Below are 21,185 nucleotides of genomic sequence, written 5' to 3' on the forward strand. Positions count from 1 at the left end.
CCTGATCTGAGGACGCTTGTGGAGGGAATGTGTAGTTTAGTAAACGGTTAGTATTTGCTGGGTAACTTATTTCTGCAACAGTGAATGTCAAGCGATATCATGTTGACTGAGTAACATTTTCCATTTAGTATTTTTCAGAAAGAAGATGTGACAATTCACCCTCTGGATTCTCCACTTTGTGCTGTAACAGTTCGAGATCAAGCAGAATTTAACTACTTGAAGCAAACTGATTTTTCACACTGTCATTTCTTTTTACACTCTAATAGGTTGACTTTTTCACCAGACAGACTTTACTCATGCTCGTTTAGACTACTGCAAGTCGGTAGCTTACAGCTTTTAAGTATTTTCGACCATTAACTAACTTACATATTTGCAGTCCACAGCTTAAGGCTACACTCAACAGAAGCAACAAGACATTTAAAAAGAGTTTGTTGTAGCCCAGCTTAGCACTGTGTCATGTGGTTAAATCTTCTTTCATTGAGAAATAGCGAGCATATCCGCACTAGCCGGTCTACTGAGCAGTCTGTTGGCCGGTCTGCAGAAGCAGAGTCTGACCAAAGTTGCCTCCCTCAGCAGCTCTCAAAACCACTGCCATCCACCACGCTAATGGGCATCATCTCCTGCTTTATCATTTTACACACCCGCTGTGTGATTTCCTGTGTGCTGCACTTTCTCCCTGAAAACAAGGATGAAACAGTTGACCAGAAAGTACATCATTGCACTAAACTTTGGTAGTGGATTCCAAAAGAGTTGATTCCTCGGCTCTTAGGCCCAAAACATACTTAACACAAGGACGCGAACGCAGACGCTCCGAGCTACACAGACGGGGTTTTGTGTGTAGGTGTGTTGAAAAATGCGTCACGACGCATTTCATAACACAACGCAATCTGCAATCTGAGCGTTACAGCAAGGGGCACTAAAACAACAGCCAGGCTTGACCAAGCAGTCTTGTACCGTCAGTGTGCTTTCTCAACCGACACGGCAGACGGGCAGTTGAGTCTCACGCAAAGATGGTTCACATAATCATAAACATATCCTACATTATCGCGTTTCCATTTCAAGAGAAGAGGTAAAGCAGCTCACTCCCCTCTACGGCCCACGTTCATTTGTTGAGGCTGGAATAACAGTAGATCCCTCTGTGATTTGTCCTCTATCGCCCCCTTCAGTACTGAGTGTTTTAACCACCACAGCAACGTAAGAACGCATGATGAGTTTAAACAGAAGGACTGAGCGTTTGCAGTGCGTTGGCAGAGCACTGACGTTCGTGTCCTTGCGTGAAGCATGTTTTGGGCCTTACACGTCTGGGTGTCGGGTTGGTGAATCGACGATGGTTAGGGGGCGCGATCTGACTAGAGCATATTGCATACAATTTCACAAGCCTACCTGAAAGGAAGCAAATATTACCTGAAAGGTGACGTCCAGCTGATGAGCCCTACATATCACGCCAAAAAAAAAAAAACAGTGGAAATGATGAGGGAAACTCACACGTTTCTCCCTCTAGACGTGGCTGTTTTCTTTGGTTTAGCTATGATCTGCAGGTATACTGTGTGGGTTTGGTTACAGAGTCAAACTCAGGCCTACAGACATCTCAGTCTGTTGATACACACCATTCGCACTTCAATAACACTAACAGTTCAATCATTTGCAGGTAAACAACAGTGCAGTTCAACGGAAGGTCATCTGTGGACATTAGGGCCTGTAGGAGGTCTAAAGTGAGTGGATATTTACCAACTGAAACAGCACTTCACCACTCAAAACCCAATATATTACCAGCATGCTCTTACAGGTAGTGTTTGGGCATTGCATCATTCAGACTAAACTAGGGAAGCACTGATGTGGGAGTTGAGCTGATGCTGTTTTTCAACACTTTTCATGCACATATCTGCCAAAGCCAATACCAAAACTGACACATAACAACCTGGACCTGGAACTAGATTAGCATTATAAAGAAATAACTCCTACAAACTGCAGAGAGTCAGAAATGCACCAAAAAATGCACATATTTTAGCACAGGAGCCCAGCACTGCCTAAACCTTCAGCTTCTCCAGAGCACAACAATACATAAGCAAATATCAGTCAGACTTAAACCCCTGTCTGATGTTGATATCTTTTAAAGCAAATATCTGCCAATACTGATATTTGATTGCAATATCATTGTGCATCCCTACTTTAAACGGTATTTGACTCAGCATGGTCACTACTTTTACTTGGTAAACAGCATCTTAATTTCTGAACCATGTACAAATTAAGCTCCAGCAGTGATTTTCCTGCGCAAAAACCGAAAACTTGACTGTAAAAACAAAAAACATCTTAGAAACATTTCGCTTTGCAGGCCAAGCTGCACAGCTTTCGCATAGTGGCAGCCAAAATTGCACATACTGTTTCTTGATGCTTCTCTCAAGCAGCCGGTCACTAGAATCGCAATTGAAATGCACCCCTGTGACATCATCTCCGGTTAAAAAAAAGCACATTTCCCCAGTAATGTACAGTTGAATGCAAATGTTTGGCACCTCACCAAATTACACATTTATAATTTGTGACAACAAGTATACATCCTCTACAGAGAACACACACACACACACATTTTAAAGCATAATTACTGTTTCTAAAGCAATTACATTAAATTATTTTTTTCAATATGTTAACTTTAGCAAATAAATAGAAAATGTGCTCTAAAATTGCCATATTTAAGTTTGTTTATCATGAAGAATTTGTTACTTTTTCACGTGGAAAATCAACAAAACATATTTTGACTAGGAGTTTCAAAATTTTTGCATTCAACCGCACTTACTTCTGTTTATGCATTGGCCCTCCTGCTAGTTTTGCCTGAACTGTGCTAGGTCTTGTGCAGGTAAACTGCCAAGTCAGTCTTACCACGATTTCAACTCCGGCTCAGGTTCACACTTAACTTCTTCCCATTTGATTGCAGCTACATTCCTGTGTTATAGTGCAGGTGTTCAAGGGAATAAAGTGTGTGTGTGTGTGTGTGTGTGTGTGTGCAAGTACGTGTGTGTGCTCATAAAAGCGACAGAAGAAAAAGAAGAGGCGTTGGAGGCACATTCCCGTTCCGGATCATTCCCTCTGCGGTCGTGTGTCTTTATCTCCTCTACACAACACAAACAGCCACACTCAGCTCCTCAGAAAAACAATATTCAAAACATGTGAAAACCTGAAAGTGCTTGAGACAGCAAATCTGCACCAACAAGGCTGAAGGTGCAGCAGAGGACTGAGAACCCTGCACTGTGGAGAGATGGAGGCGTCATGAAAGGGGAAAGAAAGGAACGGCTAAAAACATGAAAAACAGCTCATACAGACGGACTTCTCTGCATTTTAAAGCGACAGTCTGGCAAAAAAACAAATTTACAACCAAATGTGGTCGAGCAGCTACGACGTGTTTTGTGTCTGAAGTAGTTTCGCACTGGAGCTACGAGGCTAATGTAGCTAACATGTAATGGAAGCATCAGTTTTAGACTTGTATGACATGTTGTTGTCTTTCTCGGTGACAAATAAAGATATTAACTTGACAACTTCAGAAACTGTAAACATAAAACTATTTTAAAAGATTCATTTTTAAACAGGCTCATCAGTTTTACCCAAAAATCAGGTGGTGTAACCACACGCCAGTTTTTATTTATATATATTTTTATATAAAAGTTATTTACCACTACTGAAAATGTGTATAGACTAGTTGTACTTGGCCTGGGTACACATATTTTTTTTCAGGTAAATAGATAGATATTACTGTAATAACAACACATTTTTATACCCAGGTAATCTATTACATTTTCTGTCTAATGCTGATCCAGGTGGATGCTGATCTCTCTAATACTGATTGGACCACCTGACTCTACAAACTGAACCAGCCTATCCATGACCCAAAAATGACATTGCACCATGAAGTATCCTGCCCACTCTTTCTTTTAAACAAGCCAGAATAAAAGCCCTTTGTTGTCACATGAAGGTTGAGAAAATCAGAATTCAGAATGATTTTAAAGGTTTCAAATATAAAATCAAGCCAAACTTATTTTATTTAGAATTTTATATTTTATTTAAATAGCTGACTTAATCTGTTTATATGGTTGGACGGTTGGATCACCTGATATTTTTAAATTCTAGAAGGCATAAAAACCTAAAATGAACTGTATTTTGATGAACTGACAACACATTCACATAAAGGAGGTTTTATGTGATATATGTCATGTATTTATTAAATTATTTCATAGGACAATAACAGTGCACGTCATGTCATGTCAACTATAAAAATGGACAAAATATATGATTATTAACACAGTGATGTCTGACATTAATTGTTAATTGAAGTGAGCATCTATAAGCTTCCATTACATACCAACACTGGCAACACAAAACCACAAAAACAAACAGAAACTTCAGACACCAAACATGTCTTGGCTGATTAACCATATTTGGGGTAAGAGTTTTTCTCTTTAAGCCAGTGTGTGGGCTTGAGTCTTACCCACTTGACACAGTTTATGCTACGGTAAGTTCTCTGCCAAATCTCCATCCAGATCAACACAACCTCACAGAACAGCGGTCGGCCTGTTTGGCACAGTCAGCATCCTCCAGAAGACGTATTTATCCAAGAATGATTACCGAGTTTGCGGCTCGAAGCTCTTAGCCTAACGAGGCCGATAATGAGATGGCGCCCAGCGGCCTGTGACGGACATGAATCACCGCGGCGATGGATGAGGCAGCGCTGATGGGATTGGCTGATCTTGTTGTGGTAAGCACATTGGGGAGGGGTTCAAATGCCAAAGCTTTATGTTAGCGTTCTTCTCCTGACATTAACTGAAGCTAAAAGCCTGCCGTCCTTAAACGGGACTGGATCTTGATAAACTACCTAAGAGGACAGAGCAGACAGAGATTTAGAGAACAGGGCACACTGAGGACAAAGTGCTCCTTTAAACTGATCTATCACCAATTTCTAGTAGAGTATTCCTAACCAAACCCTGAACTGAATTACTATAAGGAAAAACAAGGAGAATCTTAGCTTTGCTGAAGCTCTGGCAAAGCCCAAACTGTTCAGAAATCTGAGTTTGTTGTTCTACTATTTAATAGAGGTGTAATGATTTCAGTATCAATAGATGAAAATATGAGCCTTTAAAATAGTGCACTGAAATTTAAATGTGTATCCAGCCTTTCAGTTTCTTTCAAGAGGCTCTCATTTAAGCCTGGGCTGTAATCTGAATCCTCTTATCCATCTTATTGTATGGGAAACAACAAAGCATTTCTTCCAGTAATTCTGCAGAGCTTTCTAACTGTGAAGCTGAAGCAAATACCTTAATAACGTAAGAGTTGTAGCTTAATTTCCAATACAGTAACCTAATAATAGCGCAGTTCACTAAGAGTTGTGGTTGTAGTATTCTGCCATCATTAACTCTGCTGTTTATACCTAGTAAGAAAGAATGGAATTGCCAGTATCACACGAACTTTACCGTCTACCGCCATCGTCTCTGTAGCTGCTTAGCTTACATGACACAACAGTGTTTTTCTGTCTCAAAGCCCAAACCCAAAGCTATTTATTGTGGTGAGTAAAAACCTGACACTGTGGTCTGATTATGTTCTAAAACGTGCACCGTTACATAGCAGGCTTTCTGTACATGCACAATACCTGCCTGCAGCACAGCACAGCTGAAAAGCCACATATCCAGAACAATCTCATCTATATTACATACAATAAACATGGTATTAAGGTAGTAGAGATGCACCAATCCCAGTTTTTCTCTTTCAGCATCAATTCCAATACCCGAACTCTGGGTATCGTCCGATACTTAGTACCGATCCGATATCAGTAATTTTTTAATTTATTTTTTTTTAATTCTGTATTCCTCACTGTATCTAACATGAGGCTGTAACTAGAGCAAAAATGTAATAAAATGCAAATTAATGAAAAAAAATTTTAAAAAAAAAATACAAGAATGACTTACTAAACAAACTTTATTAATAAGCTTCTGGATAATGGAACAGCTAAATAAACAGCAATTATAATTCCAGTGTAAACGTTTCAGTGCAACAATGAAGTTCTGAAATCTAAACATTCAAAGAACGTGTGAGTTCACCCCTCGAAACTTTAGCTTTGCAAATATTTCAAGCTGTTGTGCTATTAGCAGCTGTATCAAGCATGAAATAATCTGTTATTAGCCTGCATGAGTCATACTGCTTGTCTTGTTATCTGACATTTAAATAGAGTTTTTAAAATGAGGCAACCTTATTATTTATGTCTTATTTAACCACAGTATTCGAATTCATTTTGACTAGAACTTCATGATATTGATAATGCAAACATTTGAGGGTTTTTCGCTTGCAAAGCTGGTACAGTACAGGGAAAAGTTCCTGCACGCACCACAGCACAGAGAAACAACTGTGGCAGATTTCATGCTTCCTGATTTTATTTGCTTAAACAAGTTCGCCTGCAATGTGATCATTCATAACTGTTAGCTCTAAGAGCTCCCTGTCCTGTCAATCAATGCTGCGTTCACATATTTGCATTGAAAAACACCTCATAGTGTTTTGTGGCCGACGGTGATATGAAGCCCCACAAATTGCCATGCTGACTGCGGTGCTGGTAAAAATGGATGAGTATCAGATGAGAGCTGTAGCTGAAGAAATACACTTATTTAAGTTGTACAAAATCAAGAAAACATTTTGGACTTATCTATTCTTGCACAATACTGATTTCGTCTGGAACAACGAGACATTTGGTGACATTTGGGTTTATTACACCGCTGTGGTCGACGTCAAAAGCTGGGAAAACTGAACTCTTGACAGAGTCTGCAACTGCTGCTGCTGGCAGTACCAGAATTTTCCATTGCAGCTCTGCTGAAACAATGAAATATCCGTTTTGCCGTCACCCATTTACCACAAACGTGTGAATGCAGCGTCAGAGACAATAAGGAATGTGTATCAGACAGATCTGGCCAATATCTCATCAGTGCTGATTTGATCCAGAGTATCGGATCGGTGCGTCAGTATCATGTAAGATATCACATCACCCAATGTTTAAGGTTGTTCTCACACCCAGCTTGCTTGCTAAAGCCCGGGCTTTTGTGATATTGTGTCGCATTCTTCTGGTTTGGTTGGTTTCACACTGTGACAGCTAAAGTGCACCACATCACACATGTGGGTGGTCATGGTCAGAAATCTGTTATGCTATAAGTCAATGAGAAAACATGGCAAAAATGCAGGATGATTTTTCGTAATGGCTGTGCGTAAGACTGCACACGCAACAAAAACTTTTCTTCAAATTCAAATCACCAAAACTATGAAGGTCTTTACTTACAGCCACAAATGGAGAATTTATATTAAAAGTGTAGATTTTGTAATTTCTTTGCTTATTTGAATGAGCTACGCACGAGAACTAAGTAATACAAATTCACACCATGCTTTTCCATTTCTGGAAAAGGCTGTGACTTTTAAGGGTTAAGCAAGACTGGACCTTGATAAAGTACCCGGAGGCATTTGACTGATGGAGGCATTATGGCTGTGGGGGGAAAGAGCAGGGCAAAGTAGAGGATAATGAGATTTGGTGTCAGCATGTAGCCAGACAGCACATGGGTGCAAAATGAATGGGGAACGGACTGATCGTGCCAGAGAATGAAAGGGGACGGTCCGCGAAAGCCATCTGTCTGATCTCTTTAGTCCGCAGATCAATTACCTCGCTGGTGCTTTTGGCCTGTCGCTCATTACATCAATACTCAGTGGTAGAAGAAAAAAAATTCTAAGGTTTTTCCTTGAAAAATTCATATAGAAAATTCTACTTTCTATTAGCTTTGAAAACCTGTGTAACAGACTGACAGTTCATTTAAAATCATGGCCCAAGGAGATATATTAGCGCTGTTATTATGTGCTTGAAAGTGTCATGCGATACCTTTGGAAAGTGAAATATTGCAGCCGTGCAAAGAAACTGACTAAATTAAAGACAGTGGAGACGATTTATTGTCACTGTGGGGTTTCGTTTGTGACTCTGATGTCTACGCTAAGGATCACAGTAATAAAGAACAGAATAAAACTGAAATAATAATAATAAAGATTAGAATAAGAGTCTGCGATGGAGGGGCGACCTGTCCAGGGTGTTTCCTGCCTTCTGTCAAATGGCCGCTGGGACAGGCCATTGTTTATTCAAAATATGCCAAAAGTACAACAGCGAAACAGGCACTGAATACTTATTAAAGAATAATTCCAAATAAAAATGAATTGTTTTAGGTCGTTTTTCTTTTTAAAACTGCCCATTTGGAATCTATAGGCCAGTGTTTTGTGTAACCACTGGCCTATAGATTGCTGTTGGGGGTAGAGGGTCAGAACGCACACTGTTGCAGTGCATGCTGGGGACTGTAGTGCATCTTTAGGGTGAAACGGGCTAATAAGAATAGAAAATCATTTTGCAGGCCGAACAGGACTGTGTCACAGGCCGGATTTGACACATGGGGTTTGCTTTCTTACCCACATTTTCCTTTCAGCATAAGTGCTGCTATGTTTCTCCACATTCCAGAGGAAATTAGGCAAGTTGAAAAACAGCCAGGATTTAAAAGGGTAGAGCCACATTCCCACGTAGTGCAAATCCCTTCAACCGTCCAGTAAATTTTTAATGAAGAGTGTTGCAAATTAAAGCCACAACTAAGAGAAAAGGGCTCCTCTTCAAATGCAGTGCTAAGAATCTGAAGAAGACCATGAAAGTCATAATATTCAGCCCCAACTGACGCTCAAGACTGAGATACAGCATATTTACAGCTCTGATGTGGAGTGAAAATATGCACAGCCAATTTCATGGCAACTCGTGCATGCTTGTGTACATACAGGGTGCTCCATTAGGTGTTTTTGCCTGTTGGATGAAATCAGATGCCTTCATAAATCAATATATGGAACACACAGAAAGCCACACAAAGCTGTTTTGACAGAACCTGCCTTTTTACCCTGATGTAGAGTCAGCTGTCCATTATTAACAGCAACCACTGAAAGAGAAAATGCTAAACTGATCCCAGATATGAGGTAATAGGGAACAAAAGATTTTGGCTAAGAAGACTAAGCCAGGTTTATTCCACATCAGAAGCAGAACAAAGCAACCCCACTTTAGCACAGAATGAGAGCGGTCTATAAAACATGACACTGTTGAGAGACACTGCCCCCTGCCGCCGACACAAGTGTACTGCAACAAGTCTTTATTATCCTGCATCCTGTGCTCTGTTTAAAGCACTATTGGATCTTGGTTTGTTTTAGAAGCTGAGGTTCTGTCACCTAATGTGTGGGATTTGACAGGCCAGTTCGTACAAGATATAAGCACCTGTTTCATTTCTTCAAATTTTCATATACAGCCCAGACTGAATGCTCACTGTGTGGACATCACATCAGCGTTACACCACAGGACACATTCAATAACAACAACAACACAGCACAATGCAGCTGATATGGCAAAAATGTAATATCAAGATAATTCAAGCAATTTTCATACACAGCATGTCACAATATTGATTTTTTCTGGCATCTGACAAGTTGGAACAGGCAAACTAGTACCACATTCAACAATACTATCAAAAACTATGAATCTAGTGATTCATATTCAAAATTTCGGCTCTAAATTCAATTAAATGGTCTATTTAAGTTTTTTTTTGTAATCAAACATGCAATTGGGAAGTTGGTTTTTTTAAGTACTGCCAATAAAAAAAAATCATACTGTGACACCTTATGATGTAATTTGCCAGGATAGCGATAAACAATGTCATAATGCCAAGACCTATATTGAAACACAACTACTATTACTGAGAGAACTCAGGTTTAGCCAATTACAGATGCCCATTAACTCCACAAACATCAAACATACTGTGAAACTGTAAAAACTGTATGCAGATTTATACAGGACTAAAAACAAAGATCAAACTCCAGGTCTTAAGGCTTAAAGGCCTCTAAACCTTTTTGTGACTTCATTCCGTTTACTGCTACACTTCTCCAAGACAATCAGAAGTAGAGTATAACATCACACTTACTGTGTTGGCCAGATCCAGATAGCCTCCACCTACAGGAGCGCTCCGTCCTGAGGGTTGTGAGAGGAGCTTGTGCAGGCTCGCTGGATGCTCCAGAACACTGCTGGGCTGTTCCAAAAACTTCTGCAGTAGCACAGAGGACTGCTGCCGCTGCTGCTGAGGAGGAGATGGCAGGTCCGGACTTTGCAGGTCTCTGGCCCCCGAGTCATACTCCCAGCTTTCTTTAGCCGCCGAGAGCGCACCTGAGGAACACAAACATGTTTCAGATGAGCGCTGTGGGAAGTGAATATCATACCTCCATTTTTCCTGATTTTACTTTTCTACATCATTTGAGCAGCAGCAGCTGCTTCTAATGTGTGAAGATTAAATGACGGATATACCAGTAAAAATGCTTCAAAATTGATTGGAACAAAATTTCCTTACATGGACTTAATTAAATGTAAAGAACTTAATTAAAAGTAAGGAAAGGGTAGTACCTTCAAAATGGTAACATTACACCATTTTGGAGGTACCTCACTTTCTTCACTTTTAATTAAGTTCTTTACTAAATTAAACTACTTGATACTTTTTCTCAGAAACGTTATGAGAGCTAACTACGACCAGTGTAATTACTACTGGTAATTACACTGCATATTCCAACTGCAATACAGTAGTCAGTAGCTAGTACAGAATTTCTTCGTCTGTGCTAAAGTACACTATTGCCTTCAGCATGGAGTAAAACATTCAGAATTCACTCTTAAATGGTTTCATTTCCCATTTACAAATGTAGCTTTTTCTAACTCCTCCACCCACCCAGACTGTTCTCGCTGCTAGTGGGCCAGGAGGCGATGCGTTCTCGGAGCTTCCTCTTGTCTGAGTCGTTGGACAGGAGGGACAGCAGGCCCTCCTCTTTGCGGATTTCGCTGACCAGCTGCATGCGGCAGCGCGTGAAGTCCTCAAACGAAATCCTCCCCAATTCATCCGCCCCAAGTTGACACATGATCTCAGCCACAGAGTCCTCCATGTTCAGCTGCCTGCACACCATTAACAGGTCATTCCTGAATGAGAAGGAGGGAAAGAAAGAAAGAAAAAAGAAAGAAAGAACATGGTATTATTAACAAATAATCCCCGGGGAGTATTATTTAACTATTTCACCCTAAAGTTCTGGAGCTTCAAAGTTCACAGCTCTCCACAGAAGGGGGACGGACGAGCCACTGGGCAAGGCGAGAAAAGGTGCCCCCTAAGCCAGATACACTGAGTGGGGACGAAGGGGTCCTGATACCAACAGGTATTGAGTCAGGACCTGGCTTGTTCGAAACGTAGACCCCAGGGGAAGCGATGAGTGAAGTCTCGTCTGGCCAAGTGAGGTGCCTCCACAGTTATTCAGGGAAAAGCCGTGCATCTTCAGGTTTCCCATGGCCTAGTAGGTCAGGCAAGGACTCATCCGAAGCATCCGAGAGAGCACTTTAACCAGCAGTTTGGAGCTGATGTGTTGTTGCCCGTGGAGGACTAGAGGTGGGGACTTTACAGTGTACCCTTTTATACTGTACACAGAAAATCAATAATTTGCAAACAGTTTGACCATTTTGCCATTTTCTCCTCAAAGACTTGTAAAGGTCAAGCACACCAGACACATTCTGCTTCTGTGAGTTTTCCCAGGATAAGACTGTTTAGTGTGTGATGATTAGCTAAAGACGCTCTCTCAGCCAGGTGTCAGGACCGGGCAAATATTTACTCACAGTCTATTAGAACAGCTTTGCTTTGATGCTTAACAGCACTTAACACCCAAAAAACTCTCGGTCGAGATGAGGTCAAGTTAACTTAATACACAAGAGTGTATTAAAACAACAGCAGATAATGCTGGCCTTTCAACATCACTTATATCACCAACCAATTATATTACACTGACATAACTGTGTTATTCAAGTTACGGCACATTTTATACTTTATATTTGATTTTTTCCAAATTTCAGCAAATAAATAGAAACTTTGCAAAACAAATTGCAGGAAAATGTCATATTTAAGTGTGTTTTGCATAGAGGATGTGTTCACTTATTTTACTAAAAAAAAAAATCACAACTGGCCAGTAGTGTTCAAACTTTTGCTTCGGAAAACAGACTTCCAGTGAAGTCTCTTTCAAACAGAAAGAGACTTCTAGTGGCTCCCAGTGAAGTTCTTCAAGTAGCTTATTGTTCAAATTTTTTGTTCTTTCTGTTTCACTCTGTATGGTTTTATTCGTTCAATAAAAATGTTTTTAAAAAAGTAAATATTTCCAGTTTTGAGTTTTTGCCTATAGTACTGTGCAAAAGTCAGAGCTGAATTTAATTTCCAGTCAAACCAGCCATAAAGTGTGAGTTACTGATTTTTCACCATCAGGAAAAAAGGAGAAAACAAAGAAATGTTTAGGGATATTCTTCCACATCTCCAAAGTTCAGTCTTAGAAGCTGGTTGCACTTTCTGCTTTTCATGATCCAATTAATTCCAAACACATTCAATGAGGTTGAGGTCTGGGGTGGCCAGTCCATTGTTCTGAGAACACCAGCAGCTTCTTTGTTTGATTAGTATGTCTTGATTGCCTCAACAGTGGGCTTGGGGTCCTTATTTTCACCAGCATTCACGATGCCTTCAATCAAAAACAAATCACCAACACCACTTGTTGATATATAACAACTAGCAGTAATTATTACTTAATAACTACTGTTATGGAGAAGCTGAGTTTGTGCTGAGTCAGAAGATACAGATTACTTGATAACAGTGTAACACATCAGCAAGATACAGTGGAAAATATAGAGATATGCCGAGCCATCTGCTCTTAGGCTTAGGTTCAAAAAGCCCCCGAGCTGCTGATCACTGTTTCAACGCAAAAATAACATCATCAACTGCTGATATCACAATGATAACACAGCACAGTTTACTGTTTCCCAGCTCTTAAACTCCTCTTCTAATTAGGAAATCCTTCGTGACCTGAATCAAAGTGCTGTAGTTCTTCAATGTCCTGACTGTAACTGTAATAATAAACTTTAGCACAGCACCACTGGCCTAATTCTACTGACTCTACCAGAATACACAGAAATCACAAGCTGTGGATTTGTGCAATAATACTAAAAGAGGACCAACGCGAAGCTAAAAAAAAATAGGGGCCAATTCTCAGCTCAGTCTGCGTCGGCTAATACCTTTTAAAAGCCTCAAGCAGAAAGCTTTCAACCCTGGAAAGACCATTTGTCTGCTGGAGTTCATATAAGCGCCAATAATTAGAGGGTTTGGCAGTGATTGTTAAGTGTTGTGCTAAGCTGTATCTTAATAACTTTCTCCCAAGCAGGCCTCCAAGGCCAGTGAACAGGCTTGCAGGCATTTCCTGTGAGTAGAGCTCATTTCTGAAGGCGCTTTTGGAGGTGACGTCACAGGCGTGCGTTTGATGTTCCTCAGACCATGCAGCAGAACACTTTGATCACGCCTTGATCACACTGAGGTGAGAGGATCGTGGTGGTGGTGTGGAGCACAGCACAGCAGAACCCACACTGCTACATTCACTCTTATAGGGTTCACTAATGTCCAGCTGGCCTGTGTGAACGAACACCGAAATACATATGAACATTTTGTGACCTACACCAACTTTAATGCTGCACTATGTAAGATCTTTTGGTAGAATTGAATAAAGTAGTATTACTGAATCAGGAAAGTTAAAAAACGTGCGCATGCTGCTGCGAGACACCCTGTGAAGCTTGTATTAATAATTTAAAAGTCGAGTTGCATTTCGCAGGGGGTTTTTCGGACCATGTACGTCTTAACGTCACACGCGCAGGCTCAAAAAGAAGGTTTGGCTTTTAGTTTAGGACTCAAATCTAAAAACAACATTATACCTCACACCCTCACTGACATGTCCTTCAACAAGTTATCTCTTTGAATACTCTTTCGATGCGCCTCATCTGGAGCTCCCAAGTCTAAGCGATGAGGATACCAATAGAGAACGACTGGCCTCACCCTCTCTGGGTGGGTAGGATGGCCCCCTTTCCCCCCAATCACTCAAAGCGATGCTAGTCAGCGCAGGCGTCTGTTAGCTGACATAACAGATCTGGCGGTTGGCGCTTTCCTCCGATCACATTTGGCTGTCCAATGACGTTGCATGAGCAGCAGTTCGAAAAGATGCGGTGCCGCTTCACAGCTCTCGGAGGAAGCCTGTGCAAGCCTTCGCTCTCCTAGCGCTGGTGGCATCGTGTAATCTGGGGGGTCCTAACTAGCGGGTGGAATTGGAGACGACAAAAATTGGGGAGAAAATCGAGAAAAACAGATTGATCTGCCTGGGGAAGAGGTCTGAATCACAACCGACATTACAAAATGTAGAATCAATAACAAGATTCGTTGCCCAGGATTTTTTATTATCGAGGTTTAAAGTAACACTGATGAATTGTTGCAGCCCTAACAAATATTGTAGCAACGATGGCGGAACTAACCCAGCACTCCCACCGCACCCCCTGTTAATTACCTCTATTAATTACTTCTATTACCTTAACCTCTTTAACCCCTTAATTACCTCTTTATTTTTTATCAGTTCTATCCATAGAAAAAAGGGCTTTTACTTTATCAAACAGAGATGTTTAGGAAGTTAGGAATGCTCTGCTTACCGCTGCAGTCAGCGAAACGTCGCCGCTTCCAGTGCCAAAATTTACGTCACAGCTCCATTGAAAACAAAGGAATGTTTGGTTTGTCCATCTACCACAAACCAGTTATTCACCAATTGATGACAGCTGCTTATCGGTCAAAAGACTTTTCCAAAATGTGGAAAATTATATATATATATATATATATATATATATATATATATATATATATATATACACACACACACCGATACAGATGTGTGTAACCAACATTTTGGTCGACTGCTACACTGTATGTTAGGGCTGCACATTATACTGCTATTCATTACTGCAGTATTGGCTTTTTCAATGTTAACCCAGAATGCAGCAATATGCAAATTAGCTCTTTAATAATCAGACATTCCAGATGAGTTTCTGTGGATGTTCTGATGAATCAAGGGATTCAATTAATCCAGTAATGCCTTTGGTTAAAATAATGCAGGTCAATCAGGGGTGGGCAATACAACAATATGACTATTTTAATATATCAGGATAGAATAAGCCACAATACGCCTTTTCAGAACATACTGTGGATATGGTCAGCACTTAAGGAGAACTGACCAACTGCGTGTTTCGTTAAAAAGAGAGCATAGTGCTAATCAGTAGGAATTTTTAAACACCACAGTGTCACTGCTGGATAGTCAACCAACCAAAATTACCAGCCATCAGTGTCCTGTGACCACTGATGAAGGACTAGAGGATGACCAACACCAACTGTGCAGCAGCAGATGAGTTACTGTCCCTGACTTCACATCTACAAAGTGGACTGACAAGGTAGGAGTGTCTAACAGAGTGGACAGTGAGTGGACACAGTGTTTAAAACCTCCAGCAGCACTGCTGTGTCTGATCCACTCATACAAGCACAACACACACTAACACACCACCACCACGTCATGATCCATCACCTAAATAATCCTCTGGGGTGGTCCTGACCAGTAAAGGACAGGGTAAAAGGGGGATATCAAAGCATGCAGAGAGACAGTTGGACTACAGTCTGTAACTGTAGAACTACAAAGTGCACCTATATAGTAAGTGGAGCTGATTAATGTTATGGCCGGTCTATATTGACAGTTTACATTCATATAATGAACTACGTTAACTTTCTTATCATGATGTTAGTGAAACAGTACGGTCTGCTGCAGCTGTGCACCTTCCTACTGTAAATGATGTTATTGGCTCCGTAATGTCCTTAATTTTTGCTGTAAATCGCAGTTTTTTGGATAAACTGTAGGTTAAGTTGTAGCAGCTAAGTTAGCAGCTAGCCAGGTACAGTCACCACATTCCAGTGAGCTCGGAAGTCACAGCTAAACTAACTTAAATCTGACTCATTTAGCACGTTTAAGTTACACTAATACATTTACGAGCTAAACATCGCCTTAAACTTGGTTGAACAACAATGTCTGACTGTAAGAATCAATAACTAACCGGATACCGTAACTGCCGTTAGCCGAAAAAAGGTCAAAAAGTGAAGCCCAGCTCGCTGACTTTCAGCCTCAAACCCCCAGAGAGCGAACACGAAGCTAATTTACAGTTAGCCGAATTTTAATTAGATGTAGAGCAGATTTTAAGAGGATAACTTCTGTCAGAAAGTGTAACTCCAGTCTGCCCCAATGTCTGCTGTCATTTCTGTCATGTTTACCTGTTAATGTACCCATCTCCGTCTCCGTCGCAGGTTTGGAACAGGCGGCGGATCCGCTCCTCTTCGCCGGTGCTGGATGTGTCGCTGCTGCCGCTGCTGGCGCTCGCTTCGGCGGCCGCCGCCATGATCTCTTCCCCGGCAGGAGGGAGAAACAAACACGGCTCCAGATGCACCGTTTACATCCAAGTCACACCGTCTTACACTTCTAGAGAACTAAATAGGGGTTCGGTTTGAATATGAAGGCTGAGTTTCAGGTCATTTCGACCTGACCACGAAAAGTTGTTGAGTTTTGGGGTGTTAAAAAAAGAGGTGTAACGTTAGCTTGAGGTAACAGTTGGTGAAAGTGGAGTAAAGTGGGCTGGTCCTTCAGACTGAGGGGCTGTAAAATTCAAACCTACTCACATCCTATCATGGCACTAACACTGGACTGTTTAAAAGTAGGGCTTGAACTAGGATGCTGGAATAAATAAGATGGAGAGTTTATTAAGTTTAGCACATTCCTGCTATTTTCACATTTTCACTTAAACGCTGAACTGGCGAACATAAATGTGAGTTTGTATCGATACCGTTACTACTAATAAACACCAGAGGGAATTACAGTCTTTTCAAAATGTCTGAATAATTCATTCATTGAGGTCTAAACTGTCATTCAGAGTGTTTTGATGAAACTTACTGACTCAGATTTCTTTACAGTGGTGCTGATAGGAACCAGGGGTCGCCATGACTACAGCAATATAGCCATTTTATTTACTAAGTAAAACCACCAGTGAACCTACACGAGTCTTCTGAGTTTTATATGTGATGTTGATGATGACAACATAATGATAAATCTGATAATAGTAACTTTTCTCTTGGGACTATTTTACCTCAAAACGCCCTGCATGTACCCCTCCGCCATGGATGGATTAAAAATAAGTGGATTCCAATCTATTTTAAGCCAAAAAGTTAATCACAAAACTATCATAAAACATTTTCTCAGACATCAGGCAGCGAATTTATAACCATTTCATGTAATAATTTTCCGTGAGCAGCTTTTAGAGGTGGACGTCTGGTTCCTATCACCGCCACTGTGAACAATTCTGACTAAGTTTCTCTAAAACGAAGCGTTTCACACCAAAACCGCTCTGAATGACTTTGTTTACATCTCAACTATTTAATTATATGGATTTTTTAATCGGTGGAATTTCCTTTTAACACTGAGCTTATTTAAAGGTAGTACTTGAAGTCGGATGCTGAAATAAATCATCTGGAAAGGTTATTTAGCTTAGCTCATTCCTGTTATTCACTACTGTTAAAGGAGGCCAGCTTCACTGTGTTATGAGGGCTGATACGTTTTTCACTAAATCAGTCTCTGTACTGGAGCCCCTGTTATCCTTTAAATAGATCCATCACCGCCAACATGTAGATATTAAATTATATTACATTTATACAGAAATCGCTCTGTGTTCTGTGTTTCTGTCTCTGCGGTTGGACATAAGAACCGAGTCCAGGTCCTCCAGTGAAAAAGACCCACTGGAGTTTATTGGAGACATTTCAGCTACAATTCAGGTTTTAGAGAAAAAGAATGTGACTCCCTTTGGTTCTTTTAGTAAAGATATAAAGTTAAACAGTTCTACATAAAGCCACATATAGAAGAACAAGAAAGAACCATTTGAATGTATTAATAGTTTTTGTGTGGTTAAACTCTATCATAACAAAATCTGGAGCAAAAAAAGGAGCCAAGGACAGACGCTCAAGCGGCTCCAGAAGAGCCAGAAACGGACCTTCATAACAAAGAGAGCATAGTGGAGAACACAGGGGCAGTCACACACAGATCTGAAGACACAGATCTGGACACTCCATGAGACACTGAGACTGAAGAGGAGGAGAGGATGAGACTAGGGAGGAAGAAAGAGAGACAGAGGAGAGAGGAGGAAAGGAGGGAACGAGAAAAGCAAAGGAAAGAGGAAGAGGAGAGAAGAAATGAGAGAGAAGGAAAGGAAGGAGCGAGAAACGCAAAGAAAAGAGGAAGAAATGAGAGAGAAGGAAAGGAAGAAACAAGAGAAACGAAGTAAAGAGGAAGAGCAGAGAAGAAATGCTGAAGGAATGCTGGAGAAATGGCGGTCAGAGCTTTAAAAAGAGCAGGAGAGAAAAAATAAAGTGGTCATGCAGAAGAAAAAGAGAGCGGAGGAGGAAGAGAAGAGAATAAAGTTGGAAGAGGAAAAGAGAAAGCAGGAAGAGCGAGAGAGAAGACAAAGGAGGAGCAGAAGAGAGAAGAAGGGAGGAGACAGGAGGAGGAGGAGAGGAGGAGAGTGGCTGAAGAGAGAGAGAGAGAGAGAAAAGAACGAGAGAGGACAGAGAAAGTTGTGGAGGAAAAGAAGGAGAAAGAGGAGGAAGGACTGTGTTGGGCGGTGAAAAGAATGGAGGAGGAGAGGACGAGAGACATAATTGAGGGGAAGATGAAAAGGAGTGGCAGAGGAGGACGAGGCAGGCCATGGAGGAGGAAAAGAGAAAGCAGCTGTGGAAGGAGCACCTTCAGCGCCTGGGGGAGTCTAACTGCTCCTCCAGCTCGGAGGAGAACTTGCAGTTGGACAGAACCCAAAAGAACCGCCCCGTCATCCAGAACCAGGACCAACAACTGCAACAAGACACGCAGGATAAACACAACCAAGCTCTGCAGAAGGTGGGGTTCTCACAGTGGTCCAGCTGTAAACAGGTTTTGGGGGTGGTGGGTTGTAGGTCTGGGCAACATCTAATAATAATAACTACAATCATTTCTATATTTCTGTTTCTTTATTTTATGGCCACAAGTTAAGTTTCATTTGGCTATGAATGAATATATTGAGGCCACAAGCTAATATATTAAGGCTGCAAATTATTATACTGAGGCCACAAGTTAATATATTGAGGCCACTAATTAGTATATTAAGGCTATAAGTCAACATGTTGAGGCCACAAATTAATATATTGAGGCCACAATATATTGGCACCACAAGTTAGTATACTGAGGCCACAATATATGGAGGACACAAGTTAAAATATTAAGGCCACTAATTAATATAGTGAGGCTATAAGTTAATATTTTGAGGCCACACATTAATATATTGAGGCCATACATTAAGTTTTTTGTGGCCATGAATTAATATATTGAGTCCACATTTTAATATATTGAGGCCAGCAATTAATATGTTGTGGCAAATAATTAACATATCAAAGCCAAAAACTAATATATTGAGGCCCTCAGTTAAGTTTCTCAGGGCCACGTGGCCTCAGTATATTAATTTCTGGCCATGATAAACTTGTGGCCATGATAAACTTGTGGCCACACCTTAATAAAAATAATCCCCATATCTCCTTAGAGACTTTGTACTAACTACATTTGATTCACAGTGTATACTGTCTCTTATTAATGAATATTAATATTGTACTGTAGCGCCTGTTGCAGGTAGCAGCTGAAGCAGCCAGACGGAGGGAGGAGAACAGGAAGGCTGAAGAGGCTGAGGTGGACAGGGAGCTGCTCAGGAGGAGAGAAGAGGAGGCTAAAAAGCCAAAGACAGCAGGAGGACATTTGATGAAGCTGATGAGAAAGACCTATCAGAGAGGGGTAGACTACACCACACAAAACAACAGTCCCTACCAGCAGCACCGGCTGCAGCTGAAGAAGCTGGGCCAGGAGCGGGAGAAGACCGAGAAGGAGCTGCTGGAGACGCTGCTGGAGAAAAGGAGGAAGGCTAAGCAGCCCCAATGAAGACAGCAGAAGAGGAGACAGAACATCACTGTAGAGGTAAGTAATCTGATAAAGAACACATCACTGTCAGGAGAAAAACTTCTACCTCCAAGAAGGAACTTTTAGAAGATGAAACAACCTCAACTTTTAATGTTACAGTAACAAGATTTTATTCATTTCTATTGATCCATTCATCATGAAATGTTCACAACCATAAAGGGCAGCTGGTTTTATCTGACAGTGATGAGTCATTTCACTTTCAGGGGTCTGTGCTCTGATGAGCCTCTTCAAAGCTGCTAATATTGAAATTCTTTGTTTTTATTTCAGATTACTCAAAAATCAAAAGCATGAACATCACTGAAGAACCTCCTTCCATTCATCATTCTAATCATCTCTAATACCACTATTATTAATAAACTTGCCTCGTGCATCTTAACTCAGTGTGGGTTATTTTAAAGGGGAATTCCACCTATATTTCTAAAATTTCTGTATAATTAAGATGTAAATAAACTCATGCAGAGTGTCTTGATGTGAAATGCTCCATTTTAGAGAAACTGTGGTGCTGATAGGAACTGTCAGTGTTTCAGTAACTCTGAGGAGGATTTGAGAGTAAACACGTCTGGATTGATCTTTCAGGTATTTTCTTCTTTCTTTATGAACTTAACTCAACAGTCAGGAGTGTCTGCTGTCTGCTTTGGGCGAGAGTCGACTCCAGCTCCTCAACCTAAATCTGTATTTTAAAGGGTTTCAATCACTTACTGTTTTCAGCTGTACATGGACATTTGAAGCTCATAACTGCTTGTAACAGACATTCAGGTAAGATATATTTTAAAATTTTTGACGTGACTTTTTTATCCCTCCCTTTCAATGTTATGAGCAGCCATCACTGCTTATTCAAATAAAAAAAGCAAGGAAAACTCAGTTTCCCATGATCATCAGCCCTTCAGCTGACATACAGTCAAGATATACAGACATACACAAGGAAAGGCTTTAAAACGTTCCCATCACTTCATAACACTAATTTAGGCAATTCTTACCTTTCCTGAGTTCTGAAAGTAACAGCCTCTACTCTTCTGGGAAAGCTTTACACTATATGTTGGAACATCGCTGTGAGGATTTGACTGCATTAAGCCACAAAAGCTTTAGTGAGGTCAGGTACTGATGTTGAATGATTAGTTCTGGATCACTCCAACTCATCCCAGAGGTACTGGATGGAGCTCCATCACTGCAGA

General features: G+C 40.8%; 2 protein-coding genes across 2 annotated transcripts in view; one reads left to right on the top strand and one right to left on the bottom strand.

Moving 5' to 3' along the window:
- Positions 1-17,241, bottom strand: part of mcc (MCC regulator of WNT signaling pathway) — a 168,001-nt gene extending 150,760 nt beyond the window's left edge. Inside the window, exons 1-3 of the mRNA XM_036580590.1 lie at positions 16,248-17,241; positions 10,785-11,029; positions 9,996-10,234 (exon numbers count right to left, since the gene is read on the bottom strand). Coding sequence (XP_036436483.1) covers positions 9,996-10,234; positions 10,785-11,029; positions 16,248-16,372 — 609 coding nt within the window. The 5' untranslated portion in view covers positions 16,373-17,241. The remainder of the gene's footprint in view (positions 1-9,995; positions 10,235-10,784; positions 11,030-16,247) is intronic.
- Positions 17,242-18,589: 1,348 nt separating this feature from the next.
- LOC118815104 (chromatin assembly factor 1 subunit FSM-like) lies at positions 18,590-19,974 on the top strand. The gene is made up of 2 exons (XM_036581036.1): positions 18,590-18,909; positions 19,660-19,974. Exons 1-2 carry the CDS (start codon positions 18,721-18,723, stop codon positions 19,972-19,974), a joined length of 504 nt encoding a protein of 167 aa, XP_036436929.1. The 5' UTR covers positions 18,590-18,720.
- The last annotated feature ends 1,211 nt before the right edge of the window (positions 19,975-21,185 follow it).

The sequence above is a fragment of the Colossoma macropomum genome, unplaced genomic scaffold, assembly GCF_904425465.1.
Source record: "Colossoma macropomum unplaced genomic scaffold, Colossoma_macropomum, whole genome shotgun sequence".
NCBI lineage: Eukaryota > Metazoa > Chordata > Actinopteri > Characiformes > Serrasalmidae > Colossoma > Colossoma macropomum.